The sequence below is a fragment of the Diospyros lotus genome, chromosome 13 (genome assembly GCF_014633365.1).
Source record: "Diospyros lotus cultivar Yz01 chromosome 13, ASM1463336v1, whole genome shotgun sequence".
Lineage (NCBI taxonomy): Eukaryota > Viridiplantae > Streptophyta > Magnoliopsida > Ericales > Ebenaceae > Diospyros > Diospyros lotus.
Genome location: NC_068350.1, coordinates 36,975,087 through 37,001,417, shown reverse-complemented (window position 1 = coordinate 37,001,417; position 26,331 = coordinate 36,975,087). Strand labels below are relative to the sequence as shown.

At 37.5% G+C, this 26,331-nt stretch overlaps 1 protein-coding gene across 5 annotated transcripts in view; it reads left to right on the top strand.

Annotated features, from left to right (window-relative positions):
* Positions 1 to 26,331, top strand: part of LOC127789237 (ABC transporter A family member 1) — a 115,646-nt gene that overhangs the window by 73,368 nt on the left and 15,947 nt on the right. For all 5 annotated transcript variants that reach the window (XM_052318069.1, XM_052318070.1, XM_052318068.1 and 2 more), the window contains 5 exons: positions 8,399 to 8,440; positions 8,521 to 8,617; positions 18,942 to 19,069; positions 19,156 to 19,260; positions 19,903 to 20,049. In XM_052318069.1, coding sequence (XP_052174029.1) covers positions 8,399 to 8,440; positions 8,521 to 8,617; positions 18,942 to 19,069; positions 19,156 to 19,260; positions 19,903 to 20,049 — 519 coding nt within the window. The remainder of the gene's footprint in view (positions 1 to 8,398; positions 8,441 to 8,520; positions 8,618 to 18,941; positions 19,070 to 19,155; positions 19,261 to 19,902; positions 20,050 to 26,331) is intronic.

Below are 26,331 nucleotides of genomic sequence, written 5' to 3'. Positions count from 1 at the left end.
TCAATTAGAATTTCTACACTCCCCCTCAAGCTGACTTGAATATATCTTCCATGGCAAGCTTGCTCATTAATTTTTAAAACTAATTTTTGTGTAATCCCTTTGTAAGAATATCAACGACTTGGTCAACTATTGGAATGTAAGACATACAAATTACCCCTTTATCTATTTTTTCCTTAATAAAGTGCTTATCCACCTCTACATGTTTTGTCTTGTCATGGAATACTGGATTGTGAGCAATGGAAATTGCAGTCTTGTTATCATAGTAAACCTTATTAACCAGTAAGGTAGCGGAAACCCTTAAGTCTTCTAGAAGCCTTTCTATCCACATGATCTCACAAATTCCCTAGGCAACTGAACGAAATTCAGTTTCAGCCCTACTTCTGGCCACCACAATTTGTTTCTTGCTCCTCCAAGTAACAAGATTGCCTCCCACAAAGGTGCAAGACCCTGATATAGATCTTCTATCAGTAATACTGCATGCCCAGTCTGTGTCTATATAAGCCTCTATGTAAAGATGTCCACCTTTTCTGAAAAGTAAACATTTTCCAAGAGTTCCCTTTAGGTACCTTAGATTCTTGGTAAGTTTGACGTGGATAAGAATTGCAAACATGCTTAGATAATTGATAGACTTCACATGTAAAATCAACTGAATTTTTATTAAATAAGGATGGAAAGAGTTGTTTGAGATACAAAAGATTAGGATGACCCAAACGATAGTGTCATAACATAATATCACTATCATTACTTGACCTAAGAGTTGAAAAAGAACATTTCCCATCAACTGTCTTTTGAGTTCGTCTTTTAGAGGACTCAGTCACTTTGAACATGTAGAGTCCTAAATGCAACTCAGCCCTCCAATCATTTGTCCCGAATTCAAATCATGGAAAACACAATGAATAACAACATATCCAGCCTTTTTCCTACTATAGTTTGTGTAGAGTTCATGTTTTGGATCCGACTAAGTTTTACGTTGGCTGTCGGCTATCTAGCACAACCCTCCTCCTTTATCTAGGTTTGGGATCGGCAATGGATAGCATCCCCAGGCGGAGTTCCTGGAAAACACAATGATTTGGAAAAAATTTAGTAACGCAATTCTTTTCCCGAGCAAGATGACTAATAGATAGAAGATTACAATCCAACTTTGGAACCAATAAAACTGATTCAAGCGTAAGGTTCTTCGAAAGGATAACAAAACCTATTCTAGACACTTTTGATATGGAACCATCAGCAATATGTACAGTGTAATTTTTAGAACAAGGTTGGAGATCTTAAATTAGTGATATATCACTAGTCACATGATTAGAAACTCCATAATTAACTATCCAAATACCATTGTTGTCCACCTTTTTACCCTTAAGTGCAGTCATGAAATTACCTTTTTGGGTTACTGTGGCTGTTGTTGAATGGGCAGTGGTTGGAGTAATTGAAGTCTGTTGAGCTTGGGAAATTAACTGTTGAATAATTTCCAGTTGTTCTTTGCTGAATTGACCATTTGGAACTGCAATAGAACTCTCCTCTGTTGCAGTGTGGTGTCCATGACTTTCTTTCATAGTTCTTGGTTTCCAATCAGCAGATTTGCCATGAATAGTCCAGCAAGTATGTTGGGTGTGTCCTGCCTTCTTGCAATGATCGCACCAGGGTCTTCCTTTCTTGGTGCGGTGAGCATCCGTTCCCAAAGAAAACATAGCTGAAACTTCAGTAGTTTGTGGCTGATTTGCAGTGCCATCATCACCTTCTTTCTACTTTCTTCATGTCACACTTCTGAGGCAACTTCACGCAAATTTGGTAGAGATTTGATGGCCAATATCCACCCCCAGACTTCATCTAAATTCTTGTTGAGACCCAGTAGAAACTTACAAATCCGCTTCTTCTCAACAATCCTCTTGTACCTGAAGCAAGAGCTTCATGGTGGATAAAGAAGAAAATGCAAGAGAGAGAGAAAAAGAACCTAGCTGAACTTTATTGAATAGAAAATGAAAATCAATCCAGAAACTGAAATGAAGCTAAGTTTATATACTTAGCTTAACCGCTTAACAACCTTACAGCGCTTATAACAAATACAACACAGTCACAACTAATAATGGTTACATTAATTCAATACAACAGCAACACAACAACAAATACTACTATCGGCAGCCTTATTAGACATCAATTCCTTCCACATTCCCCCTCAAATCAGATTCCATAGCAGATGACAAAGACTTGAGCTGTAGACTGCCTGGAGTAGCAGCATGGCTGCGATACATAGGTGACCACTTGAGACCAAGCTTGTTGCATAGAAACAAAAATCTGTCCTTTGACAATCCTTTAGTGAAAATATCAGCCATTTGATGAAGAGTGGGAACATATCAGATTTCAACATCACCCTTTTCTACTTTCTCTCGAACAAAATGCACATCAATCTCAATGTGCTTGGTACGAGAGTGAAAAACTAGATTCTCAGCTATACTATTGATTGCTAGGTTATCACACCATAGAATTGGAATATGGACACATGGATAACCTAACTCAGAAAATAGATATTTGAGCCACAAAACCTCAGTTACCCCCTGTGCTACAACCCTATATTCAGCTTCCCCGACAGATCTGGTCACCATGGATTGTTTCCTTGAGTCCCAAACCAATAAGTTCTTACCAAGGAAGACACATAACCCACTGGTAGATCATCTAGTGACCTTACAAACCGCATGATCAACATCAATATACACAGTTAATGACAAATCACTAGGAGGAGGAGCAAACAATAGTCCTAGACCAACTGTCCCTTTAAGGTACCGAAGCAACCTTTTGCAAGTTAACCAATGTTGCAACTTAGGAGATGACAAGAATTGACTCAACTTATTCACTGGGTATATGTCAAATACTGAAGAGAACCAATTATAGTTCTATAAATAGATGGCTTAGAAAACAAATCACCCTCATTAATCAAAGAAATCCCCGGATTCATTAGGGTTAGCATAGGGCTTGCAATCTTGCATTGTTGCCTTTTTTAATAAGTCCAAAGTGTATTTGGATTGAGTGAGGTATATACCAATAGAGTCTTTATAGGCTTCAAATCTTAGGAAGTAGTTAACAGATCCTAGAGTTTTAAGAGCAAAATGAGTGTCCAAATCCTGAATGCAAGCTTGAAGAGCTATAGAATCAAACCCTGTGACAAAAATATCATCCACATACACTAAAACAAACAACACAAACTTGGAGGTTCTTTTAATAAACAAAGAAGCATCAGAAACAGCTCTTATGAAGTCCCAATCTTGCAAGATAGACCTTAGTTTTGTGTACTAAGCTCTAGGAGCTTGTTTAAGACCATAAAGAAACTTTTTCAACTGACAAACATGAGAGGGAAATTGAGAACCCACAAAGCCTTTTGGCTGTGACATAAATACCTCTTCATTTAGATCACCATTAAGAAAAGCATTGTTGACATCAACTTACTGAATATCCCAGCCAAAAGTAACAGCCAAGGAAAACAAAACTACTATCAAAACTCTAATAGTAGGAGCCTTGACAACAAGACTAAATGTTTCAGCATAGTCAATCCCAGGAGTTTGGAGTAAACCCTTAGCTACTAACCGAGACTTATGCTTAAGAATAGACCCATCAGAATTGTATTTTAACTCTAAACACCCACTTCCAGTCAATGAGATTCATATATGAAGAAAAGGGAACAAGTTCCCATGTATGATTACATTGCAGTGCAGAAAATTCCTCTTCCATAGCTCTAACCCAATTAGAATCTAAGAGAGCTTCATGAACAAAATTGGGTTCTAGGGAACTCACTAAGGCATGGGGAGAGGTGATGACAAGCTGCTTGGATTTGGATCTGGTGATCATAAGATGAACAGAAGGTGCTTGAGCAGCTTTATGTTTAGGTACCTTGAAAGAAATTGGTTGTTGATCAAAGTTAGCGGGTAATGAAGGAGCAAAAGATGAATCAATAGAAATATAAGGAGATAAGGTGGGGATTAAGGGTTGTGCTACTTGAGGAGATGAAGGACTAGAAGAGAAGGAAGGAAGAGACTGAAGAAACGTAGTGGAATGATGACTATTAGATACTAATTGAGATTGACAAGAAGATGGAGGAGTTGGAAACAAAAGAGGAAAGAGGTACTCCTCTGGATTAAATTGCATGTGTCTTGACACACAGACTTTTCCTAAGTGATGCAAACACTTATATCCAGCTTCAACGTGGCTATAACAAAGAAACACACACTTAGTGGAGTGAAAATTGAATTTGTGCTTGCTATAGGGTCAAAGATAAAGAAAGTAAGCACATCCAAAGGGCTGCAATTGCATATAATTGGGTTGTTTGTGGTAAAAAAGTTCAAAAGGACATTGAAACTTGAGAGGTGAGACTGGTAATAGGTTTATGGTGTAGACAGCAGTTTGAAATGCGTCTACCCAAATTTTAAGGACATGTGAGCGTGGGCTAACAATGTAAGACCTATCTCAGTTATGTGTCGATGTTTTTTTTAGTTACATCATTTTGTTGGTGTGTATAAGGGCAAGTAAACCGAGGTTGAATACCATAGGTATGAAGATAAGGTAAAAAGGCTTTAAATTCTCATTGGAGAGCCTTAAGTTTGGATTGATATCGTAGTTCAGCAAATTTGTGGAAAGTTTTAAAAATGGTCAAGGTATCAAACTTCAGTTTCAAGGGATATAGCCATGTATACCTAGTGTAAGCATCAATAAAAATGATATAATATCGATACCCCTTAGTAGAAATAACAAGAGGAGGACCCCACAAATCTGAATAAACCAACTCTAAAGGTTTCTTTGCTGTGATTTTACAATAAGCAAAAGGAAGCTAATGTAATTTTCTTAATTTGCGAGAATCACAAAAGGAAATATCATAATTGGAATATAGAACATTGATTTTATTCAAAATGGATTAGAGTACATGAAAGGAAGGATGCCCTAATCTGGCGTGCCATTGTTGACATACACTGTTAACATGGGCTACATTTATGCTAGAAGACACATTAGAAGAGGATAGACTTTGTCCTTCACATTTATTCAAAGACGAAGAAACATTAGCAACAAGATTTATGGGATTGACAGAAGACACAGCCTTGGATACAACATGAGCAAATGCTAGAACCAGCTAGTAGAGCCCATCTTTAAGAACTCCTTAAAGTAGCACTAGCCCTAAATCCTTATCCTTAATCAAACAAGAATTAGAATGAAACTCAGCAAACAGATTATGATCCCTAGTAAGCTAAGAAACACTAATAAGATTCCTCTTCATATTAGGAACATGAAGAACATTAGGTAAAGAAATGATTAAAGTGGGAGTAGTTTGAGTATATAATTGACTAAATCCTACATTAGAAATACAAAGTTTCTTTCCATTACCCACGACAACTTTGTCACTGCCACTATATGGAGAATGAAGAGAAAGGTTGTTAACACTGGAAGTAATGTGGTTTGTAGCTCCGGAATCTACAAACCAAGAGGGTTCGCCATGATAAGATCAAAAGGAGGAGGATTGAGACTGTCTCTGAAGGTTGAGGCAAATAGCCACAGTGAGCCCTTGGTGCAAACCCTATTTTAGTCAATAAGGCTTCATTAGACTCATTGGGTGCAGCTATAAAGGCTTGTGGGTTAGACTGCAACATGCTACCACCTCTACCAAAGTTTGGACTTAAAGTACGTTGGAAGTTTCTATCAAACCTATGATAGCATTTGTCCACAAAATGACTAGGCTTCCCACACAATTGACAATAAATTCTCCTACCAGAAGACCTGCCATGGCTTCTCCCTCCTCTATAACCACCTCCACGTGGAACAAAACCTCCTCTATTAGAACCATTCCCATTCCTAGACCACTGAGAGGCAATATTAACATGCATAGATAGCAATGCACCAGAATCAAAACCAAGCACATAATCATAGATGAACTAGATATATTCTTTGCATCAAGTCTCTATTCATGCATTAGTAAAAGATATTGAACCTAATCTATATTTATTTCATCCATCTGATAGGTAATAAAACTAACAATAGTCTTGTAATCATTGTCTAACCCATTGAGAATAGCCATCAATAGATATTTATCATTTAACGGTTCTCTAATAGCAGCTCGAGCATGTCCTATGGTCTTGAGTTTCAAAATATAATCATTGACAGACACATCATTCTTCGTTGTAGATCTTAATTGTTGCTTCAATTGAAATGATTTAGCAACGGTTCGCTAAGAATAAAGGTTTTCAAGAACATTTCATACCTCAACAAATGATTCACAATGAATCACTTGTGATAGAACTTCTTTCTCTATTGTAGAAAATAACTAACCTAGCAACAACTGATTTGACCTAATCCAATTGAGGTGCTTGAGATTAACAACCTGAGCCTCGTGATCGGAGGTGGCTGAATCGAAGATGTACTTCGAAGGTGGCTGAGATTTGTTGATGAAAGGCAGTAGATCAAAAGCCCTAATTGTGGCTAAGATCTGTGCCTTCCAGAATAGGTAATTTCCAGAATCTAACTTGATCAGTATAAAATTGAATGCCCTTGCCACTGCTAAGAAGTTGGACTGTGAGGCCGACAACAATGTGGAAGAAGAATGAGGTAGAGAGGAAGAAATAAATTCGGGATTAGAGGCCATCAACGCAAGGCTAGGGCTTTGATACCATGAAACAAGAGCTTCACGATGGATAAAGAAGAAAACGCAAGAGAGAGAGAGAGAGAGAGAGAGAGAAGAACCTCGCTAAACTTTATTGAATAGAAAATGAAAATCAATCCAGAAACTGAAATGAAGCTAAGTTTATATACTTAGCTTAACCGCCTAACAACCTTACGGTGCTTATAACAAATACAATAGAGTCACAACTAATAATGGTTACATTAATTCAATACAACAGCAGCACAACAACAAATACTACTATTGGCAGCTTATTAGACATCAATTCCTTCCACAGTACTTTCTAGCATCAATTTGACATTCCCATCCTGTTGTCTCTTACATATCAAGTTGTTGCCAATATCTTGTCAATCAACTAAAATAGTGGGTGACGATGAGATCCCCTTGACAGAAATCATGGATAATTCCTTCAATTTCGAAGGCTTCTGCTGCATCTCCTGTGTTAGAATATGTCTCCTTGGCTCCTTTCCAGATTTCTTGTGCCGTCTCGTAGAGAATAAAGTTTTCACCGACTTCATTTGTCATGGAGTTGATAAGCCATGACATGGCTACATTGTTTTTTGTCTTCCACACTTTGTACATTGGATCATCAGTCTTCGGTTTAGGGGCATATATTTAATAACCTAAGTAATTCAGAATGCCTTGCTCTCCAAGAATCTTTCATAAGAATTCTCAAACACCTTTATCTCTCCTCGGCCTTTGTTCAATCATCCTCTCCCTAAGTTCTATAGTGTGGCTCATTGACTTCATACTTTTGTAATTTTCACTATTTTAAGCATCTCCTTTGTTCTTTTAAATAGGCACTGGAGTACTCTTTCTCTTGTTAGGCCTCCTCTTTGATATAAGAATCACATCGAATAGTTTTATTAACCATAAAATGCTTTCTTCTCTGATGCATTTCTGTACTTGTATTGAGATTCTATTTTTCATGTCCTGAGTCACTTCTTCTGGACCATAGGACATTATTTTGATATTTTCAGAATCACTTAGGTGTCCCAAAATAATATTTGTTTTGCCACATTTATTGAATAGTTTTGAGAAATGCTCCTAAATCTTCTTAATTGCATCCTCATTTAGTAGTACATTTTGATCTTCATTTTTATACACTTCTTTTCACTCAAATATCTTGTTATTCTTTTCCTTGCTTCTCTTAACTTGTATATATTTCTCCGTCTTTGTGTCAAGTCCATTAAGACAGTTTTTCATAAACTTTTGTTCTTCCTTCAAACAGCCTTCTTTGCTTCTTTTTTAGCCAAAATATACATCTTTAAAATTTGCTTATTCTGGTGTATATGTACAATCCGGTAACAAGTTCTCTTAGTTTATCTTGAGTTTTTCTTGTATTCCACTGCCATGACCTCCTTTTATTCTAGAGTTTTTCCTTTGGACTCTCCTAGAACTGGTTTTGTTGTGTTCCAAAAATAGTAAAAAGGCCATTTAACCTAATAGAAAACAATTGAGGAAATATTGATCCTTGCTTTTAATCCAATAGAAACAAACTATTAATATTGTTCTTAATCTTAAGATGAAGGAAAGATGGCCATTTAACTTAATAGAAACAAATCAAGACAAAATTTTGATCCTTGCTTTTAGCCCAATAGAAACAACTCATAATATTGATTCTTGTTCTGAAGATAAATATTTTCCCATTCTTTAGACTAGTGTGTGTGATATTTTCTTTACCATGTAGATTGCTTTTTCAATTAGTCACAAAGTCACATCATTGTATTGGCCATTTATTTTTCCATGTAGGAACGCGAAGTGAAGGCAAAACACCAACAGCTGATTAGTGGAGTAAGTTATTTGGAGAAATAATCTGCTTTATGATATTTTATATTGGTACTTTTTTCTGAAACAAATAATGATGGATGCAGGTATCAATATGGTCATATTGGGCGTCAACATATATATGGGATTTTGTTAGCTTCTTGTTGCCTGCATTTTCTGCAATAATTCTCTTTTACATCTTTGGTAAGTTGTTAACTTCTGATTCCATGCTGTATAGGGTAATTCTAATGAATTTTGATTTGTTTATGTCTTCTAAACCTAGATAGCTTCGTTCTTTGATATTAGTTCATGGAACTTGCACATTTTGGATTATCAGAATTTATTCTAGTGGCATTAAGACTTGGGATTGTTGTTGCTGCTGTTATGCAATTAGTTAACAGTCGAAGTGTCCCACTTGTACTTGAGTTGATGTCTGGGAAGATTTGAGTGGTTGATGTGGAGGATGATATGCACACCACAATGCACCTGAGTAATGAGGCTCTCTGGGAAGTAATGATAGGCACCAAGGAGCTCCAAGGTCACTCAGGTCGAAAGGGAGAGAATACAGTAATCATGAGAGAGAGAGAGAGAGAGAGAGAGAGAGGCAGAGGAGAACCCTTAGTCTGGTTTTTGACCATGGAGCAACTAATATCCAGGTAAAGGCCCTTTAATAGGTGGTTTAGTCTTTAAGGATGAGCTGCACTGCACTGAGCTGAAAATAACCAAGGAACAGGTGGCAAGTTCCATTGCTGCCAGATTAAATGCATGTTAACTCGCTCAAACTTGTGTAATATTGCAGACCTGCAAACTATGGAGCTTCCCTCTTCCTAGCCTAGAAAAGTGGTTCCTCTAGGGGTTTCGGGAGGGAGATATGTGCCCTTCTCTACTTGGCACTTGATTTGGGGAGGCAGGGGGCCAAGTAACTTGACAAAACCCTTGATCATAAAATCAATTTCACAATTTATTGAGAGTCCTGACTCCTCCTGGGTCCTATCCTACCTATAACCTGTGGTGGCTAAACCACAGAAGCCAATGGGGTACATCTTGGAAAGGAGGTGGTATGAATGACAAAGCACCTTCACAAGGCTAGTGGTATAGATTGTCATTAAGGCTTCGGCCATTGTTAATGAATTGCCGATGTTCCTTGACTGAGCTGGTCCCTTCTAAGGAGGCTTGAAGAAAGGAGGGTGAGTGCCTTGCTATCCACTTCATGAGGCTGGTTTATAGAATTCCAATTTCAATGGCCCTATTTGTAACGACCCTTAATATTTTCCTTAATTATGGATGCTTAATAAATTTATTCTTTAGGATAATTGAGTTGGTGGAGCTTGATCCTGCACGGAATGATGGAATTTGAATGTATAGAGGATAGGAGAGCAAATTGTTGAACTGAGTCAACTAAACCCTGAGGGAGCGATAGTCGAACAGTAGCCGACTATGTATCAGTTACAGGAAATAGAATACCCTAGAGATAACCTGTCAAGGAGATAGTTAACTAACTGATCAACTGCAGAAGATTGAGTGGACTGGAGTGGGCATAGTCAAACAATAGTTGACTTAAGGTATCAATTACTGGATGACAGATATTTTGCAGTAATCAACCATTGAAGGATAGTCGACTGCTAGTTTGCCTACTGTAACTATCAGGAAGAATTTCAGGGAGTGAACCTGAAGCAACTTAGAGGACCATTTGATAACCTTTGTGGATGAAATTTACCTAATTTTAGTATATTGTTGGCCACATTATGGAGAGTAAATATAGTGATTTGACATTTATTTTGGTGAATTAAGGTGTGATTTAAAATGTGGACCATGAAGGCTGTCAGGAGAACTCAAATGTGACTGAATTAGAATTTGAAGTGTGATGGAATACGGTAGACAAATTGTAGAGGCTATTTTGGAAGCTCACTGAAGAGTGGAGCATCTCTAAATGGTTAATTTGCAAAGGAAGAGACAAAAAACAATATTAGATAAAAATTTGGTGCAACATTTCTAAAGCTGAACGATTTTAAGCTTTACTTGAAAGCTGAAGGAGACCAGCCTTAATTCTAAAGTTAGGAGGATTCAGGTGTGAATGTGCGTGGATAGAGCATGTATCCTCTTGGAGAAGTTGGCATTTGAGAGGGAATTGTCATGCATCAAGGTTTAACCTAGGGTTTGTAAGGGAATTTGGAAGAAATTGGGGAAGAGAGAATAGAAAGGGAGGGAGAAATGAGAAGAATGGAGGGAGAACAGAGAGAGGGTGAGAGGAGCATAAAGATGAGAGAGAGAAATCAGGGAGAAAATTGAAGAGAGAAAAGCATTCAATCAGTTATTACTCCATATTCTCCAAAAGATCCTCTCAAGTAGCTTATATAGCTACTCTTATAGTTAGTGCTTTCAGTTATAATTTGTAACTGAAAGTATTACAGCTTTCTATTCTGAAACAGAAATGTAACTAAAAAAATACAAGTTGTAAAAGAAAAATACAAAGCAGGAATTGTTGCATGCTTTAATGACCATTATACCCTAGGGTCATGACAATCCCCCCTTCTTAAAAGATTTCTTGTCCCCAAGAAATCACAGTAAAGTTCTGGAGTGATAATGGCCATTGATTCTGCATGCCTCTTGCAGAAGAAATTACTTCATCCAATCCCTGCTTTCATGATCTGATTCATCCATCTTAGACTGTTCCTTAGCCATCTCTTTTTCCTTATTTTTTTCTTTTTCCTTCCCTTTTTTCTCCTTCTTTGCCTTTTCTTGTTCCTTTTCTTTTGCCTTTTCTTGTAATTGTAGGATATGGTCCTCAAAGATCTCTTTGGCAAAGCTCTCTTCTCCAAGTGATCTGTATTCTGAGGAAAACTCAAAATGTTGTTTGCTTTTCCCTTAACAAAAATTCCAGTGATTTCTTTGATGGTGCCTAAAAAATCAGTAGTCTCGTTTGCCAGACATGAACGATTTTTAACTTCTTTTTCCTCCTCCTCTCTGGCTCTATCCAGTATATCCTCAATTGATGGCCTTGCATTGACATCAGGTATTGAAGGAGTACCTATTCCTTCAAGAACAGTGGACTTATAACCTTCAAAATCCAAAATTGATGTGCTCGTAACCTTCCCCAACTTCACAGCATCTTTTGCTTCCTGCTTCCTGGTGTAGACCAAAGGTTCATCTTCAACAGGTTTCTCCTCCAATGGTGTTGCAGTGACTTTTCTAGCAACTGCCATTGCTTTCTTGGCATCTCCAACTTGGTTCATAATCTTTTACCAATTCTGATTGTTCCTCAGCTTCCTGGAAGTCAGAAGTCTGAGGAAGGACTCTAGCACCATTATCCGCACAATTGAATGATCCTTCAGTCAGACTTGCCAGATCCAAGCAGGTGTTTCTTCAACTTCTTGCAAACTGAGGGTATTAGGTAGGATTCCAGCTTCTACACGAATTGGCTCTGCAGTGGATCTTGAAAGAAATTCCACTGGTAGATTGACCTGAAACTTCTTTGCAATCATATTCATTAAGTCGTCCAGCTTTTTGTCAAAATTATCAAGACTTTCTCTGTTTTTATCAAGTTCTCCCTGCACACTTTCTCATGTTGTTGTGAGGTCTCTCTGCACACTTTATCTGGTTACAGTACTTTATGCTTGGTAGCATCGCACCTCCGCCTGAGTCAACCTTAACGTAATTCCAGATTGTCCATTCTCATCTCTAACTGGTTCATGTGGATGCCTTCTGTCATCACCTCTTCTAATAAGAATCGCCTTCTAAGAATCAATCAGCTCTGTTGCAGCCTCCAATAATCGCCTGAATCGAAATGCAGCAGCTGAGAATCGATTAGGCTCTTGTAGAAATAGAAGTATTTTTGAATATAGAATATTCTTTGTATATCTTAGAAGCTATGTATATTTTGTGTATATTCTTCTTTCCTTTTTTGTTATTTTCCTTTTATATCATTCTCTTCCTCTATAAAGAGAAAAGGGGAATTAACGTGTAATCTTATGAAATAGAGAAATATATTTTCTCAGCTTTGTTTAGATGGTATCAGAGTAGGAATTAGGGATTAAATCACAACCATTCACTGTGAAACCCTAATTTCTTCTATCCCTCTGCTATACCCAAGATCTGCCGCCTCCATTTCATCGGCCGCTTGTCATCACTGCTTCCTCAGGCTCCCGCCACCCATACATCGGCCGTCGCCTCTGAGATCCGACCATCCCGACCGCTGCTACCTCTACAGTTGTCGTCGTTCTCCAGTGGGTTCCCACCTTTGGAACGGCCGCGACCTTCTAGCCTCTCGCGAAGGTCGGTCTTCTAGCCTCTCTGTTGTTCGTGCCGCTACATCAGTCGTCCCTATTCACTGTCGCGAAGGTCGTCCCTATTCGCTATCACGAAGCTCGCCCCTATCCGCAGTCGCGAAGCTCAGCTCTGCATCGCACACCAGAGCCTCTCCTATCTATCATCCTTGGTCGCATTCGTGCTGCCTCAGTTCACGCATTAGATCCGGGCGTCAAAGTCGACACAGTTCGCGCGTCAGAGCAGCCCCTTGGTCACTGTTCTTCGTTGCTTCTGTCACCCAGATTTGATCTGGTTTCTATTGTTGAGATTGGGGACTTGGGTACCCAGATCCATGGGTTCCTACTAACGGATCCAGATCATGTCACTGTGTGCAGATCTGACTACTGCTCCGCCTTGTTTCTGCTGCCTTAATCCTTTTTTTTTCAGCCACAATGACAGAATCTACATCTTCAGTCACTTCGACCCAGCGATCCCAGCCTTCTCAAGATCAGTTTCGAGTTCCCTGAAACTCCCATGAAGTTGATGCCCATGAAACTGATGTAGGACCATTTAACAAAGAGCAACTTGATCAACTTCTGCAACTGCTAACGCTTAATCTGTCCCCTGGTACACCCGATTGTTCATTGACCTATTCAGGTAGAAATTCCTTTGCCCTCTCTAGCTCTTTTCAATCTATTCCATGGATTATTGATTCAGGAGCATCTGATCATATGACTGGTTCATCGCATCTATTCAACTCGTATATTCCTTGTTTTGGTAGTGAAAAAATAAGAATAGTCAATGGTAGTCTTTCACCTATTGCAGGTAAAGGTCTCATTAAACTCTCTGACAATATTGATCTTCAATCAGTTCTCCATGTTCCTAAACTTGCATGCAATCTTCTATCTGTTAGTAAACTCTCCAAAGACTCTAACTGTCGTGTTATCTTTTTTTATTCCTATTGCATTTTTCAGGCCCAGAACTCGGGGAAGACGATTGGCAGTGCTAGAGAAATAAACGGGCTCTACTATTTGGATGGGGATGTCTTGCGTAATAAAAAAGCTCACGGGTTGAGTGGTATTAGTTCTACTTCTATTTCTAATCAAATAATGCAATGGCATCTTAGGGTAGGCCATCCTAGTTTTCCTTACTTGAAACATTTATTTCCTACGTTGTTTAAAGGAGTGGATCCTTCTATGTTTCAATGCGAGAGTTGTCATTTATCCAAAGATCATCGTGTTAAATTTCTTCCAAAACCCTATTGTCCTTCAAAACCATTCTATTTGATACATAGTGATGTTTGGGGCCCTTCTAAGGTCTCCACTTTGTCTGGCAAAAAGTGGTTTGTTACTTTTATTGATGATCATACTCGAGTTTGTTGGGTTTACTTACTTGCAAAGAAATCAGATGTGCCTAGAATTTTCAAGGATTTTTTCCATCTGATTGAAGCTCAATTTTACACAAAAATGTGTATTCTTCGATCTGATAATGGCACTGAATATTTTAATGAATCTTTGGGGGGTTTTTTTAAAGGAAAAAGGAATTTTACATCAATCCACTTGTCGTGAAACTCCCCAACAAAATGGTATTGCTGAACGGAAAAATCGACACCTACTAGAGGCTGCTAGGGCCATCATGTTTTCTATGAATGTCCCTAAATACCTCTGGGGTGATGCAATTTTAACCGCTTCCTATCTCATCAATCGAATGCCCACTCGTGTTCTACAGTTTCAAACTCCCTTACACTCTTTAAAACAACTCTTCCCTCTATGTCGTATCTATTCTGAGTTACCCTTAAAAGTGTTTGGATGCACTTGCTTTATTTATGTTCCTCACATATTTCGTTCCAAATTGGATCCCACAACTGAAAAATGTGTCTTTCTAGGTTATGCACCAAATAAAAAAAGGGTACAAATGCTTTAATCATGTCACCAAAAAAACTTATATTAGTATGGATGTGTATTTCCTTGAAACTCAAATAGATGTGTCTTTCCTTGAAACTCAACCCTACTTTCTCAAAAATCATCTTCAGGGGGAGCATATTGAGAAAGAAGATAATTTTTTGCATTCTAGTGTTGAGGAGGATAATTCCTTAAAAGTCTATGATCCTCGTCCTACCATGATTGGTGCTCCTCTCCACTCTAATAAACAACTCAAGGATATAAATGTCCCAAACCTTGTGGAACAGGGTGTGTCTAGTTCACAGGTGCCTAGCGTGATAGGATTGGAACCAGGGGGAGAATTACCACAAACGGATAAAAATATTCCCAAACCGGAGCTTCAGTTTTATACGAGAAGGCAAACCCTGAAGAATACTATCAATCCGAATATTCCTCTAACTATTGAACAATTGACGTCTTCGAATGATGGGCCTTCCGATAGTACTTCTTCTTCTCATGGTAATTCTAAACTCACTCCTTCTGATTATTCTTCATTTGACTTGTCCGATCTTGATGTTCCTATTGCTACTAGGAAAGGAGTGAGATCTTGTACCAAACACCCGATTGCTAAGTACCTGTCATATCAAAAATTGTCTAATTATCATAAGGCCGTTCTTTCAAATATTTCTAACCTGCATGTCCCAAGAACAATTCAGGATGCCCTTGGTGACCCAGATTGGAATTTAGCAGTTCAGGAGGAAATGAGTGCTCTTAGAAAGAATGGAACTTGGGAGATTGTGAACAAACCAGAAGGCAAAACAACGGTAGGTTGTAAGTGGGTATTTACTATAAAATGTAAGGCAGATGGGAGCATAGGAAGATACAAAGCAAGACTGGTTGCTAAGGGATTCACCCAAACATATGGCATCAACTATTAAGAAACATTTGCTCCAGTAGCTAAAATAAACTCCATTCGAGTTCTTCTCTCCCTTGTAGTGAATTTTGATTGGTCACTCCACCAATTTGATGTAAAGAATGCCTTCCTAAATGGTGATTTAGAAGAAGAAGTGTTTATGGATCTTCCACCAGGATTTGAGAAGAGCCTCGGTACAAACAAGGTATGTCGTTTAAAAAAATCCTTGTATGGTCTAAAACAGTCTCCGAGAGCATGGTTTGAAAGATTTGGAAAGGCGATGAAAAGCTATGGTTACATTCAGAGCCAAGCAGATCACACTTTGTTCTTCAAGCATGCTAGTGACGGTAAGAAAGCAATCTTAATTGTCTATGTGGATGATATAATAATGACTAGTGATGACAAGGGAGAGATTGCAGAGCTTAAGAGGAGATTAGCTCATGAGTTCGAAATCAAGGACTTGGGTCCCCTAAAGTACTTTCTTGGGATGGAATTTGCAAGATCTAAAGAAGGGGTCTTTGTCAACCAACGTAAGTATATTCTGGATTTACTCAATGAAACAGGAATGCTTGGGTGTAAGGTTGCTGAAACTCCCATTGAACCCAACTTAAAACTTCAACCTGTCGAGGCCAAAGACATGGTAGAAAGGGAGAAATATCAAAGGCTTGTGGGTAGACTTATCTATCTATCCCATACTCGACCTGACATAGCCTTTGTTGTAAGTGTTATAAGTCAATTTATGCACTCACCTGGTTCGCAACATTTTGAAGCTACCTACAGAATTTTGCGGTACCTAAAGGGAACTCTTAGGAAATGTCTAATTTTTAGAAAACATGGACATCTTCATATAGAGGCCTATACAAATGCAAATTGGGTAGGCAGTATAACTAACAAAAGATCTACATCAGGGTACTGCACCTTTGTGGGAGGTAATCTTGTTACTTGGAGGAGTAAGAAACAAAATGTGGTGGCCAGAAGCAATGCTGAAGCCAAATTTCGTGTTGTTGCCCATGGCATTTGTGAGATCATGTGGATAAAGAGGCTTCTATCAGACTTGAGGGTCTCCACTTCCCTACCAGCTAAAGTTTATTGTGATAATAAAACTGCAATCTCTATTGCTCATAATCCAGTTCTCCATGACAGGACAAAACATGTAGAGGTGGATAAACACTTTATTAAAGAAAAAATTGATAATGGAGTAATTTGTATGCCCTACATTTCAACAGTTGACCAAGTGGCTGATATTCTTACAAAAGGATTACACAAAACTCAGTTTGAGAAACTTGTGAGCAAACTTGCCATGGAAGATATATTCAAGCCAGTTTGAGGGGGAGTGTAGAAATAGAAGTATTTTTGAATATAGAATATTCTTTGTATATCTTAGAAGCTATGTATATTCTATGTATATTCTTCTTTCCTTTTTTGTTATTTTCCTTTTGTATCATTATCTTCCTCTATAAAGAGAAAAGGGGAATTAACGTGTAATCTTATGAAATAGAGAAATATATTTTCTCAGCTTTGTTTAGAGCTCTAATACCAAATGTCATGCACCAAGGTTTAACCTAGGGGTTTGTAAGGGAATTTGGAAGAAATCGGGGAAGAGAGAATTGCAGCATGCTTTAATGACCATTATACCCTAGTGACAGGAATCTGATTGGTTATCAAAAAGGTAAAGTATATACACGCAAGTATAGAGGAGAAGATATCCAGGCATGAACAGTTGGCTGGAGAAGGAACGGGTATGAGATGGCATATATATACATATATAGATATGCATGGCTGTGTCTGGTTCTAGATAAGAGGCATAGATGATTTGGTTTATGCATACCTGCATACATATATACGTGTGTTGGCCACTACCTACTGTTTTACAAGTGGGGGAGTTGTGTGGCCAAGCTACTTGACGTATGTAATGTGGAGAGTATGTGACTTATGGAGGCCGTAAACAAGGGAAAGGCATGAATATTATTAGCCTTGAAAATCTGGTAAGACAAATGCTGAGATGGACTGATACAAGGGTTGCAAAAGAGGATATACTGGCTGATTTGTTGCTGGGCTAGAGATTGATTGAGCTTTAAAAGGGGATGAATAAAGATGCAACTGGGGGGGGGGGGGGGGGGTAAAAATGTCTTTTTGCCACCCCTGCAGTGTATTTTCCTATATAAGGCCTTGCTGGGAGAATGGTGCCTTTCTTCTCCCTGTGCAACAAAAGATGTTACATTAAATCTGTGGCCATACACCAAAAGATTGAATTAGAAGTGTAATTATTTGTATTATAATTGAAGCGGCGTCTATTGAAGATAAGATGCGTGCTAAAGAAAATTTCATGGAAAACTTTCAAGCATGACATCAGGTATAATGGCCTTATAACCATATGACCTACACCACCTAGTAGGATCAAGGCCATTGTCGCAGAATTTGTACCGCACCCCCAAAAAAAATTGAACTGTGTTCCCTGTTGCATGTACCTGGTCGCAGTACAATTGCATGCTGGAACAGTAAGGGACACAACCTGGATTGCTCAAAATGGTGATCCCAAGTATAGAACAGGGGAGGCATGCAAGGAGTCACAGGAAAATCTAATATGAAGAGGAAAATGAGAAAGAAAAGAGAGGGGTGTAAGGGTCACCAGGTGCTAGATTTGAGAGGGGTGTGTTGGAGAGCAGTTGCCAGAGGTCAACAACTGCTGTCATGCGCTGGGAACCTTTGGTGCATGATATTGCGTGGTTGGTTCTGGCAACTTCTCTTCACTGGGAAGGTTGCCTGTGGCAGGCGACCCTTTAATGGCTATCCATCCTCTAATCTCCCTTTTGGATAGTGGTCTAGCGCATGTTGTCAGTGATTGGCATTGCAAGCTCCAAGTTCCAAGTGCTTTTTCTATTATTTCTTTTTCTTGTTTATTTATTGTTTGAGCATTTCTATTCTATTATCTCTTTGTTGCTGCTGTGATAACCGCTGAGTAACAAATAAGAAGTAACAATAAACAAAAGAGAGTTGAAAATTTGACTGCTGTGATGACTTCTGTATTCACCCTTTGTATTCAATGATATATTATCTGTTTTAGCGCATTTGTTTGATTGCAGCTGACCAATCTCACTGTGAAAGTATTGTTTTTAGTGTGTTTCTATAATCTCTTGTTTTTAGTGTGTTTGTTTCATTTATTACAGTACTTTTGTTTATAGTGTACTATGTGGTGTAAAAGTACTGTATGCATAAATTTTAGTAAGTGTACTGATACATTATTCAAAGCGAACCACCAACCAAACTAACATACCAACTAATCCTACCTCCCTCAAATGCTTATCTAGCCAAGTGGTGTAGCCCGTACTGGAATGTGTACCACAAATTGGAACATATTGTGCTCTCTGTAACTATGATTAAGGCTTTTTATTCTTATTGTTGATGTTGCTATTATTTTGTGCACTTCTATGGTTACTTTATCATTCTATTTCCTTTTCCAATTTCTGAATACATTTTGTTTTCTTTATAGGCCTGGATCAGTTTACTGGAAGAGGTTCTTTATTACCAACAATCCTCTTGTTTTTGGAATATGGACTTGCTATAGCATCATCAACATATTGCCTCACTTTTTTCTTTTCTGAACATACAATGGCACAGGTATTGCCACTTTTTATTTTGTAATTTTAGCTTATGAATTAAACTGCCCTTCTGTTTCCATGATGATGTTTATAATCTAAATGCAGAACATGGTTCTATTGATTCACTTTTTCACTGGGCTAATTCTAATGGTCATATCCTTCATTATGGGATTCATAGATACAACTGCAAGTGCAAATTCTTTTCTAAAGGTTGGTATGCACTCTTATCTTTCACTATATAGGAAGGATTACTAAATAAATGGCCCTTATGTTAATTTTGCAATATCTGACATCTTTTATGACAAGTATAGTTTGGAAGACCTCAGAGCAAGTCAAATATATTTTATTAAATCACAGAAGTTCATTGCCTGCCTTGTCAGAACATCAAACTTCTTACTAAGATGAACCATCTTACTATGAAGGAAGCAAAGTTCTATGCCTAATCTTTTAGTGGATTTGTAAACTGGCAACTGTTGTTTGTTTTTTAAAAAGTGAAGTGATGCTACTTGAATGTTTATCCCTCATCTACTCCCATTTATCATAAAGAGTCCTTGACACACAACTCTTTGTAAATTGTTCTCAAAACTTAGTCCTTTAAACCCTTCAGGTGGTTGTGCTGTCTAGATTTTGGATTTCTCCTTTCTTACTTCACAGCAACTTTTTATTTTTTAACAGTAATTTTTTCATTGCACTGCAACTTTTGTGCAATGAAATAATTTTTCTTGCGCCAAGCAAAAATAAAAAATAAAAAAATTCTTGTACAGAGCAGGGAAAAAAAAAAATTCTTGTGTTATGCAGAAGTGCACACAATGATACTCTTATTTTTCCTGCCTTTTGTTATGAATCTTTCAGAAATTCTTCAGAATATCACCGGGATTTTGCTTTGCTGATGGATTTGCTTCCCTGGCTCTTCTGCGGCAAGGGATGAAAGATGGACGTGGTGATAGACTTCTTGACTGGAATGTTACTGGTGCCTCTATTTGTTATTTAGCAGCCGAGGTTCTTCTCCAATTTCAGTCTTAATGAAATTCTTTTAGTGCTGTGCATAAGTGTTCACTTTCAATATGTCATAAGTGCTAAGTTACTACCCTGTGATTGTTATGAGAAAGCATGCATGGCTGTACTACATAAAGGCAATTTAGATTTAAATCTCTAATCCCAATATTGTCATTTTGGTGATGAGATTTTTAACTACCTGCCATTAGATGAGTTAATTGTTGTGCAACATCACGAGAATAACTTATCACCTGGATTAAATCTTTTCTGCAACGTGATTTTCCTTTATAAAATTATACTATTGTAAATGGCTTCAGAAGAGAAGCCAATGTAGCTCCAAGAAATGGGGGAAGAGAATTGTAGAAGACAGAGCCAGTATAGAAGAGAAAGAGCACATCGGGAGAATTGTAAGAAGAACAATGAGGGGAAGATTTGGAGTGAATATGGAACTGAAACAAAGCACTAGAAAGAAACAGTGATAACCCTGGAAAACTAATTCAAAATTCTTAAAATTCAAATTATCTATATATACCCATATAGAAAAAATAGGAAATAAAAATAAACTCACATCCTACCAAATCAAAATCAAACCAAAAAAAAAAAAAACAGAGAAAAAGAAAAATGACAATCAGCACAAACAAAAATGTTCATATATCTCCAATTAAACATCAAACCCTAATTCTGAGGCACCCTTTCCATCATTCTGAGAAGATGCCAAATAACTGTTGCTCTGAGTTGATGGGAAGATTGCACAGGGAGTTGATAAGTGGGATTACAGTTAGCTGGTGAACCAATGTTGCTGTGTCTGTGTTAGCTGGTGGAGAAAAAAGTTGCAGATTGGTCAATGAGGTGGATTGGAATTATGTCTGGCACCAAGAGAATAACGAAAAGGGCAGAAGAAAAGGTAGAACAAGTATAGTGAGCAGATATGGGAGGAAAGATCTGCAGAGAAGATGGAACTGAGACAGAAGAGAGAATCCAGGAAAATCAAATACCCAATTCAAAAAGTTCAAGTCTCAGAAAATTGTCACATAGTAGGGTAATTATGCATACCCATGTAACAAACTTGGAAATAAAAAAAAATAAAGTTCACATCCAACAAAGTCAAACCAAAAGAAAAAAATTGATAGAATATAAAATCTTTACTCTCTCTCTTAGTTAAACACTAAATCCTAATTCTTCGGCATCCTGTTTTTAACTCCCTCAAAGGAAGATATGGAAAAAGAACCTTGTTTTGCACTCCACATGTTGCAGACCATATAAATTATGCTCTGAAGTTTTCCAAGTGCTGACTGATTCTGATTTTGATTTCCAAGTTTTCCAAGTGTGATTGTCGCTGTTTGACTGATTTTGGTTTGATGTCATGTCTGTAGATATTTTTGCAGTTCTGAAATTCAAAAGCTTAAACTTGAAGATTAGTGAAACTGATAATGACCAGAAAAAGGCTAGTTGTTAAGGCATGCAGAAATGTTGTCAAGTCATCTGGTACTATAATATGGTGAGCAAATAAGGTCAGGTGATTGCTAGAAAAATTTGTACAAACTGCCACAAGAATGAGCATAGAAGGATGAAACTTTGGTAAAGGAGAAAGAAAAGGTAAATAGCTTGGGGAAATGAAAGTCTTGGAAAAGGTATAGAATCCATTGAAAAGAACAAATCTTACAAGGGTACATATGTCATGGTTTAACTGAAAATTGGAAAGCCTCTCCTTTTTGGAAAGTCTGTCAAAATCTTCTTTATTAACATTTTTATCTATTATTTGTCTCTATTAAGATCTCATGAACATAGCAAACTATTTATTTCAAGGTTGGATCATTTAATATGATTCTTGTAAGGTTTAACTGAACTCAACTCAAGAAACAAGCCCTCAGTCTGTGTTATATATTATTTTGCCACTTTTCACCCCCCACTGTCATACTCCATTAAAATCCTTAATCAATGTGTTCCCAATCTACCGAATATGTCCAATCTGGTCTTCTCACTGTTTCTTATATGTTTTAGTTACTGGTTCAAAGCCTGGGAAAAGCAGGGGCATCAGTATCTGGTTTTTCTGTTGGAAGTCCTATAAGGCCTAACAATAATATGTCAGGCCTTATGGTCTCGTCTTTTATAAGACTCTTATAACTCATAATACCTGTGAGTTTCCCATGAAGTTATTCTTTTGTCTTCCTCTACCACTTTTGCTAAAGATTTCTTCTATCCACTTTCTCTTCATAAGAGCCTCTATTAGTCATTTTCTAGCATGACCAAACCAATGATGTTGCACATATCTCCTCTTCTCATCCAACAAAGTTGGTTTTATGGCTATCCTATAAAATTTATCCTTTTAGCTTTAATGGAATTTTACTATCGTTTGGATCATTACTTCTAGTTGCCCCAGCATGGTGTTCTGTTAGCTGGTCATGTTTCCAGCACGTGTTCTTTTGAAAATTGACTCAAACTTAAATCTATTTTTCCCCTGATATTGGGAGTTTCTGGCAGGTGATAATCTTCATAGTAATCCAAATAAAGCACTTGTTTGATGTTCTAGTTTGATTGGTTATAGAAATGAAAAGATTGAAAAACAATAGGAGAAGTGATGCATTTAAGATAAATTGCACCCGTCAAATAAATATGAGATTAGAATTTTTAGTTTATTTATTCAGGTTTCATTAATATTTTATATTTTAGCAGATTTTGTGATAAACTTTTAGTAGTATTACATTAGTATAGTGAAGGATTGTTTTCGAAAGTGTTTTTAATTGTTTTGGGAGTTTTAATCCGCAAATATGTAATCCAAAAAACATTGGCTTAGTAGGAGTATGCAATCGGTTATAACCAAACCGAACCACCCAAAAATCACTAACCGAACCGACCCGACCGACAACCACAGTATAACCGAACTAACCAAAACTGAAATAACCAAACTCTAAAATGTGCTAACCGAACCAAACTGATAATCGAAATTTTTCCTAAACTACTAACCAAACCGATAACCAACCACCATATAACGGAACTGAACCAGCCGATTCAGTAGGTTTGTTCGGTCTAACTGAACCTTTGAATAGCTAATGTACTCTCTTCTCTTCTAAATTGTCCTATCTAACCAAACATTCAGAAGGGCATTAGTACTCTTCTAACCTCTTAGAGTCTTAGGCAACAACCATACTCCTAAAATTTTCAGTGGGAAACAAAGCATGAATAAGTGTCTAATTGGCATGGTTTCATGATGTAGTATATAGATTATGCCAACCACATTACCCAACATATATAAGAGATGAATTACAAACATGTATACATAACAACTTGTACTTGCTAGCCCAGCAGAGGGAACTTACGAATAGAAGAAAAGATCCAAACTAGTATAAGCATGTCAAATTGTTTCATAGTTGACAGATTCAATCAACAAAACAAACCAAGCAGAACATGGTCCTAAACAGTAATATACCATAATGCTGGTTATAAGAAAAACATTTCTGCAAAATAACGCCCCAAACAGTATTTACAGCCCCTTCATGAGAAACCTAAGATGATATAATTATACCTCTTCATTAGCTCTTGTTATTTGCTAGATCAGATGGTCCTCCATCTTCATTAGCTCCTTTTACATCCCCGGGCTTCCTCTCCACCTTATGCACGCCTCCCACTTTCTCACCAATAGCTGTGCTGACTCCACCATTAGCTCCACCATCCCCTGCACATATATACATATGTGGATATTATCTACATGATATATATTTATATGGAATTATATAGTTGAATGGTGCATGGCTGCTGGGGGGGGGGGGGGGGGGGGGGGGGGGGGGCGATTAATTTCTGCAGTTACCTTGACTTCGTCTGGGCAATTCACATATGTCTCTTAAGTCTAAGTCTGGGCTGCTTCATCTCCTTCACTAAGTCTGAGCTGTTCACATACAAGTGCTACGTGTTCCCAGTTGAATAAGTACACACTGGACCTGGGCATCTCAAAAACTCAACCACAATCTCAATATGTGTCTAACTAATATCATAATAAAAGAAAATGTGTCCTCACTTTCTCTTGCTAGTCCAGAAAAACCTCAAACACACTCAACCAAAGCAAACCAAATAACCAATAGATAACAATACATGTCATATTGAGAAAGAGAGCATTTACCTTATCAGCTACTGCATCTAGAAATGCACCAAATGCAGTTCCTAACCTCATCTGAAAATAGTTAAGGAATGAGAAAATATTAAATGCATATAAAATGTCCATCAAATTCATATCCATAGTTTTTAAAAGCAAAAGCACAAAACACCAAATTGAAAAGAAGAAAGAAGGTTTAGAATAGTAGTTTATATTTTTTGACTTGAAATATTTTCACATATGAAAATGGTTGAAGAGCAATGTAAATACATAATATGAATATGAACAAAACAATACAACAACCATTAACTGAATAACAGAAAAACATATACTTACAAATGCATTAGCTTGCTGTAACATCTCTTCACAAGTAGTTGTACTTGAAGTCTGATGCCAAAGAGACCTAAATGAAGAAGCCAATGGCCAGATACTTATGAGGAGAAGGTTTGGAAAAATGTGAATTGGTAAAAAAAAAATTACGGAAATTATTGGAGAAGTCAACTATCTAACATTCTCACTTCTCAGATGCCTTACCTGTGCTTACACATTGAACTTACTTACCATCATGATTACTGCATCAAAAGATTGCTCTTCTAATTGGTTACTATATATTGGAGCATAAGAGAGTGACAACTCTGATAGTTTCCACTGCAGCTATATTATAATTCCAGCACCTTTGATTGTAGTTTGAGTTCATCCTTGCATTCAACACATAAGAAAGTGGCCAGATACTTATGAGGAGAAGGTTTGGCATATGTGGCTGTGGGGGGGCCCGAACTAAAATGCCATATATGCTTCATTCTGAATCTGTAAAATAATGCAATAAACAGATATTAACTAATGCATTCAATACATAAATAGATATTGAAACACTAAAAGGCTCAAATTCTCTTACTTACAAATGCATGAGTCTTCAAAATCTAAATTTCCATAGATGCGGTGCTATCAACGGTAATCTTTTCCAATTCTAAAAATAATACACAAAATTATTAAATAATTTCAAAGTAACAAGTATTGAACTAAAATTTAAAAAAAGAGTAACAATGAGTTTACCTTCTTCAAGTTGTTCAACATGATCCAAATCTTCTTCAACACTCATTGGGGTGGTAGATGACCGAAGCCACTCTTGTGTACAAATCAAACCTTCAATAACTTTAAGAGATAAAAAACTCCTAAATGGATCAAGTACTCAACCCCTAGTGCTAAAGGCAGACTCGAACGCCACAGAGAAACTAGAATTGCCAACACATCCCGAGCTATAGAAGATAAAATAGGAAACCGATGACAATTAGCTTTCCACCAATTCAAAATGTCAAAGTCATCAGTTTTCTCCTCACACACTTCACTTAAATATTTACCCCATTCTGAAGGAAAATTTGTAGACCCATTACCACTAGTAGACTTATGCTTCTTAAAGCAAGAACTCATCAAGTTCGGTCTGCCAGATTTTTCCTTCTCAACATTCTCTTCAACAGGTGGAGTAGACACTTGAGACGACTCTCCTGCTTCACCTCTAGGTGCCAACTTTTTCTTATATTCTTCATACAAAGCATATATGACATTTTTTAAGGACAAAACTGCAACAGCCCCTTTCACATCCGGATACATCTCTTGAGTGTATACTTTATAAACTCTAACTTGTGCCTAGGATCAAGCACCACTGCAATGTAAAGTAGGTGATTTATTTTTTTTGGATCCCTCAATATTTATCACACTTTTCTTTCATTTTTCTGGTCATCTCACTCAACTCAAAATCGTCACCCTCCTGCCACTCATGTAAGAGACAGTGAATGTTACTAATCTCATGGAAAAAGGTGCTAGAGGTGACATATAATGAACCCGAAACCCGCAAAGTAAGCTCATAAAATTGTTACGACACTCTAACAAATATCCTGACCCTCATCCAATCCTCTGGCTTAGTTCTCCCATCAATAGTAATAACTTGTTTCAACTCATTATTCCAATCATTACTACCAAGATCAAGCATAAAACATGACTCCTCCTCGTCAAATCTCTCAAAATCCCTCTCAAACATCTGAGTAGTTTCTAACATCAAGTATGTGGAGTTCCTTCTAGTTACAACATCCAACAACAACAGGCCTTTAGATTCGATTTTTTCCACTTCAACACATTTTTTGAATTTTTTTAGTCTTGTTGGGATTGTCTAATATATCTTACCACATCCCTAACTCTTGCTA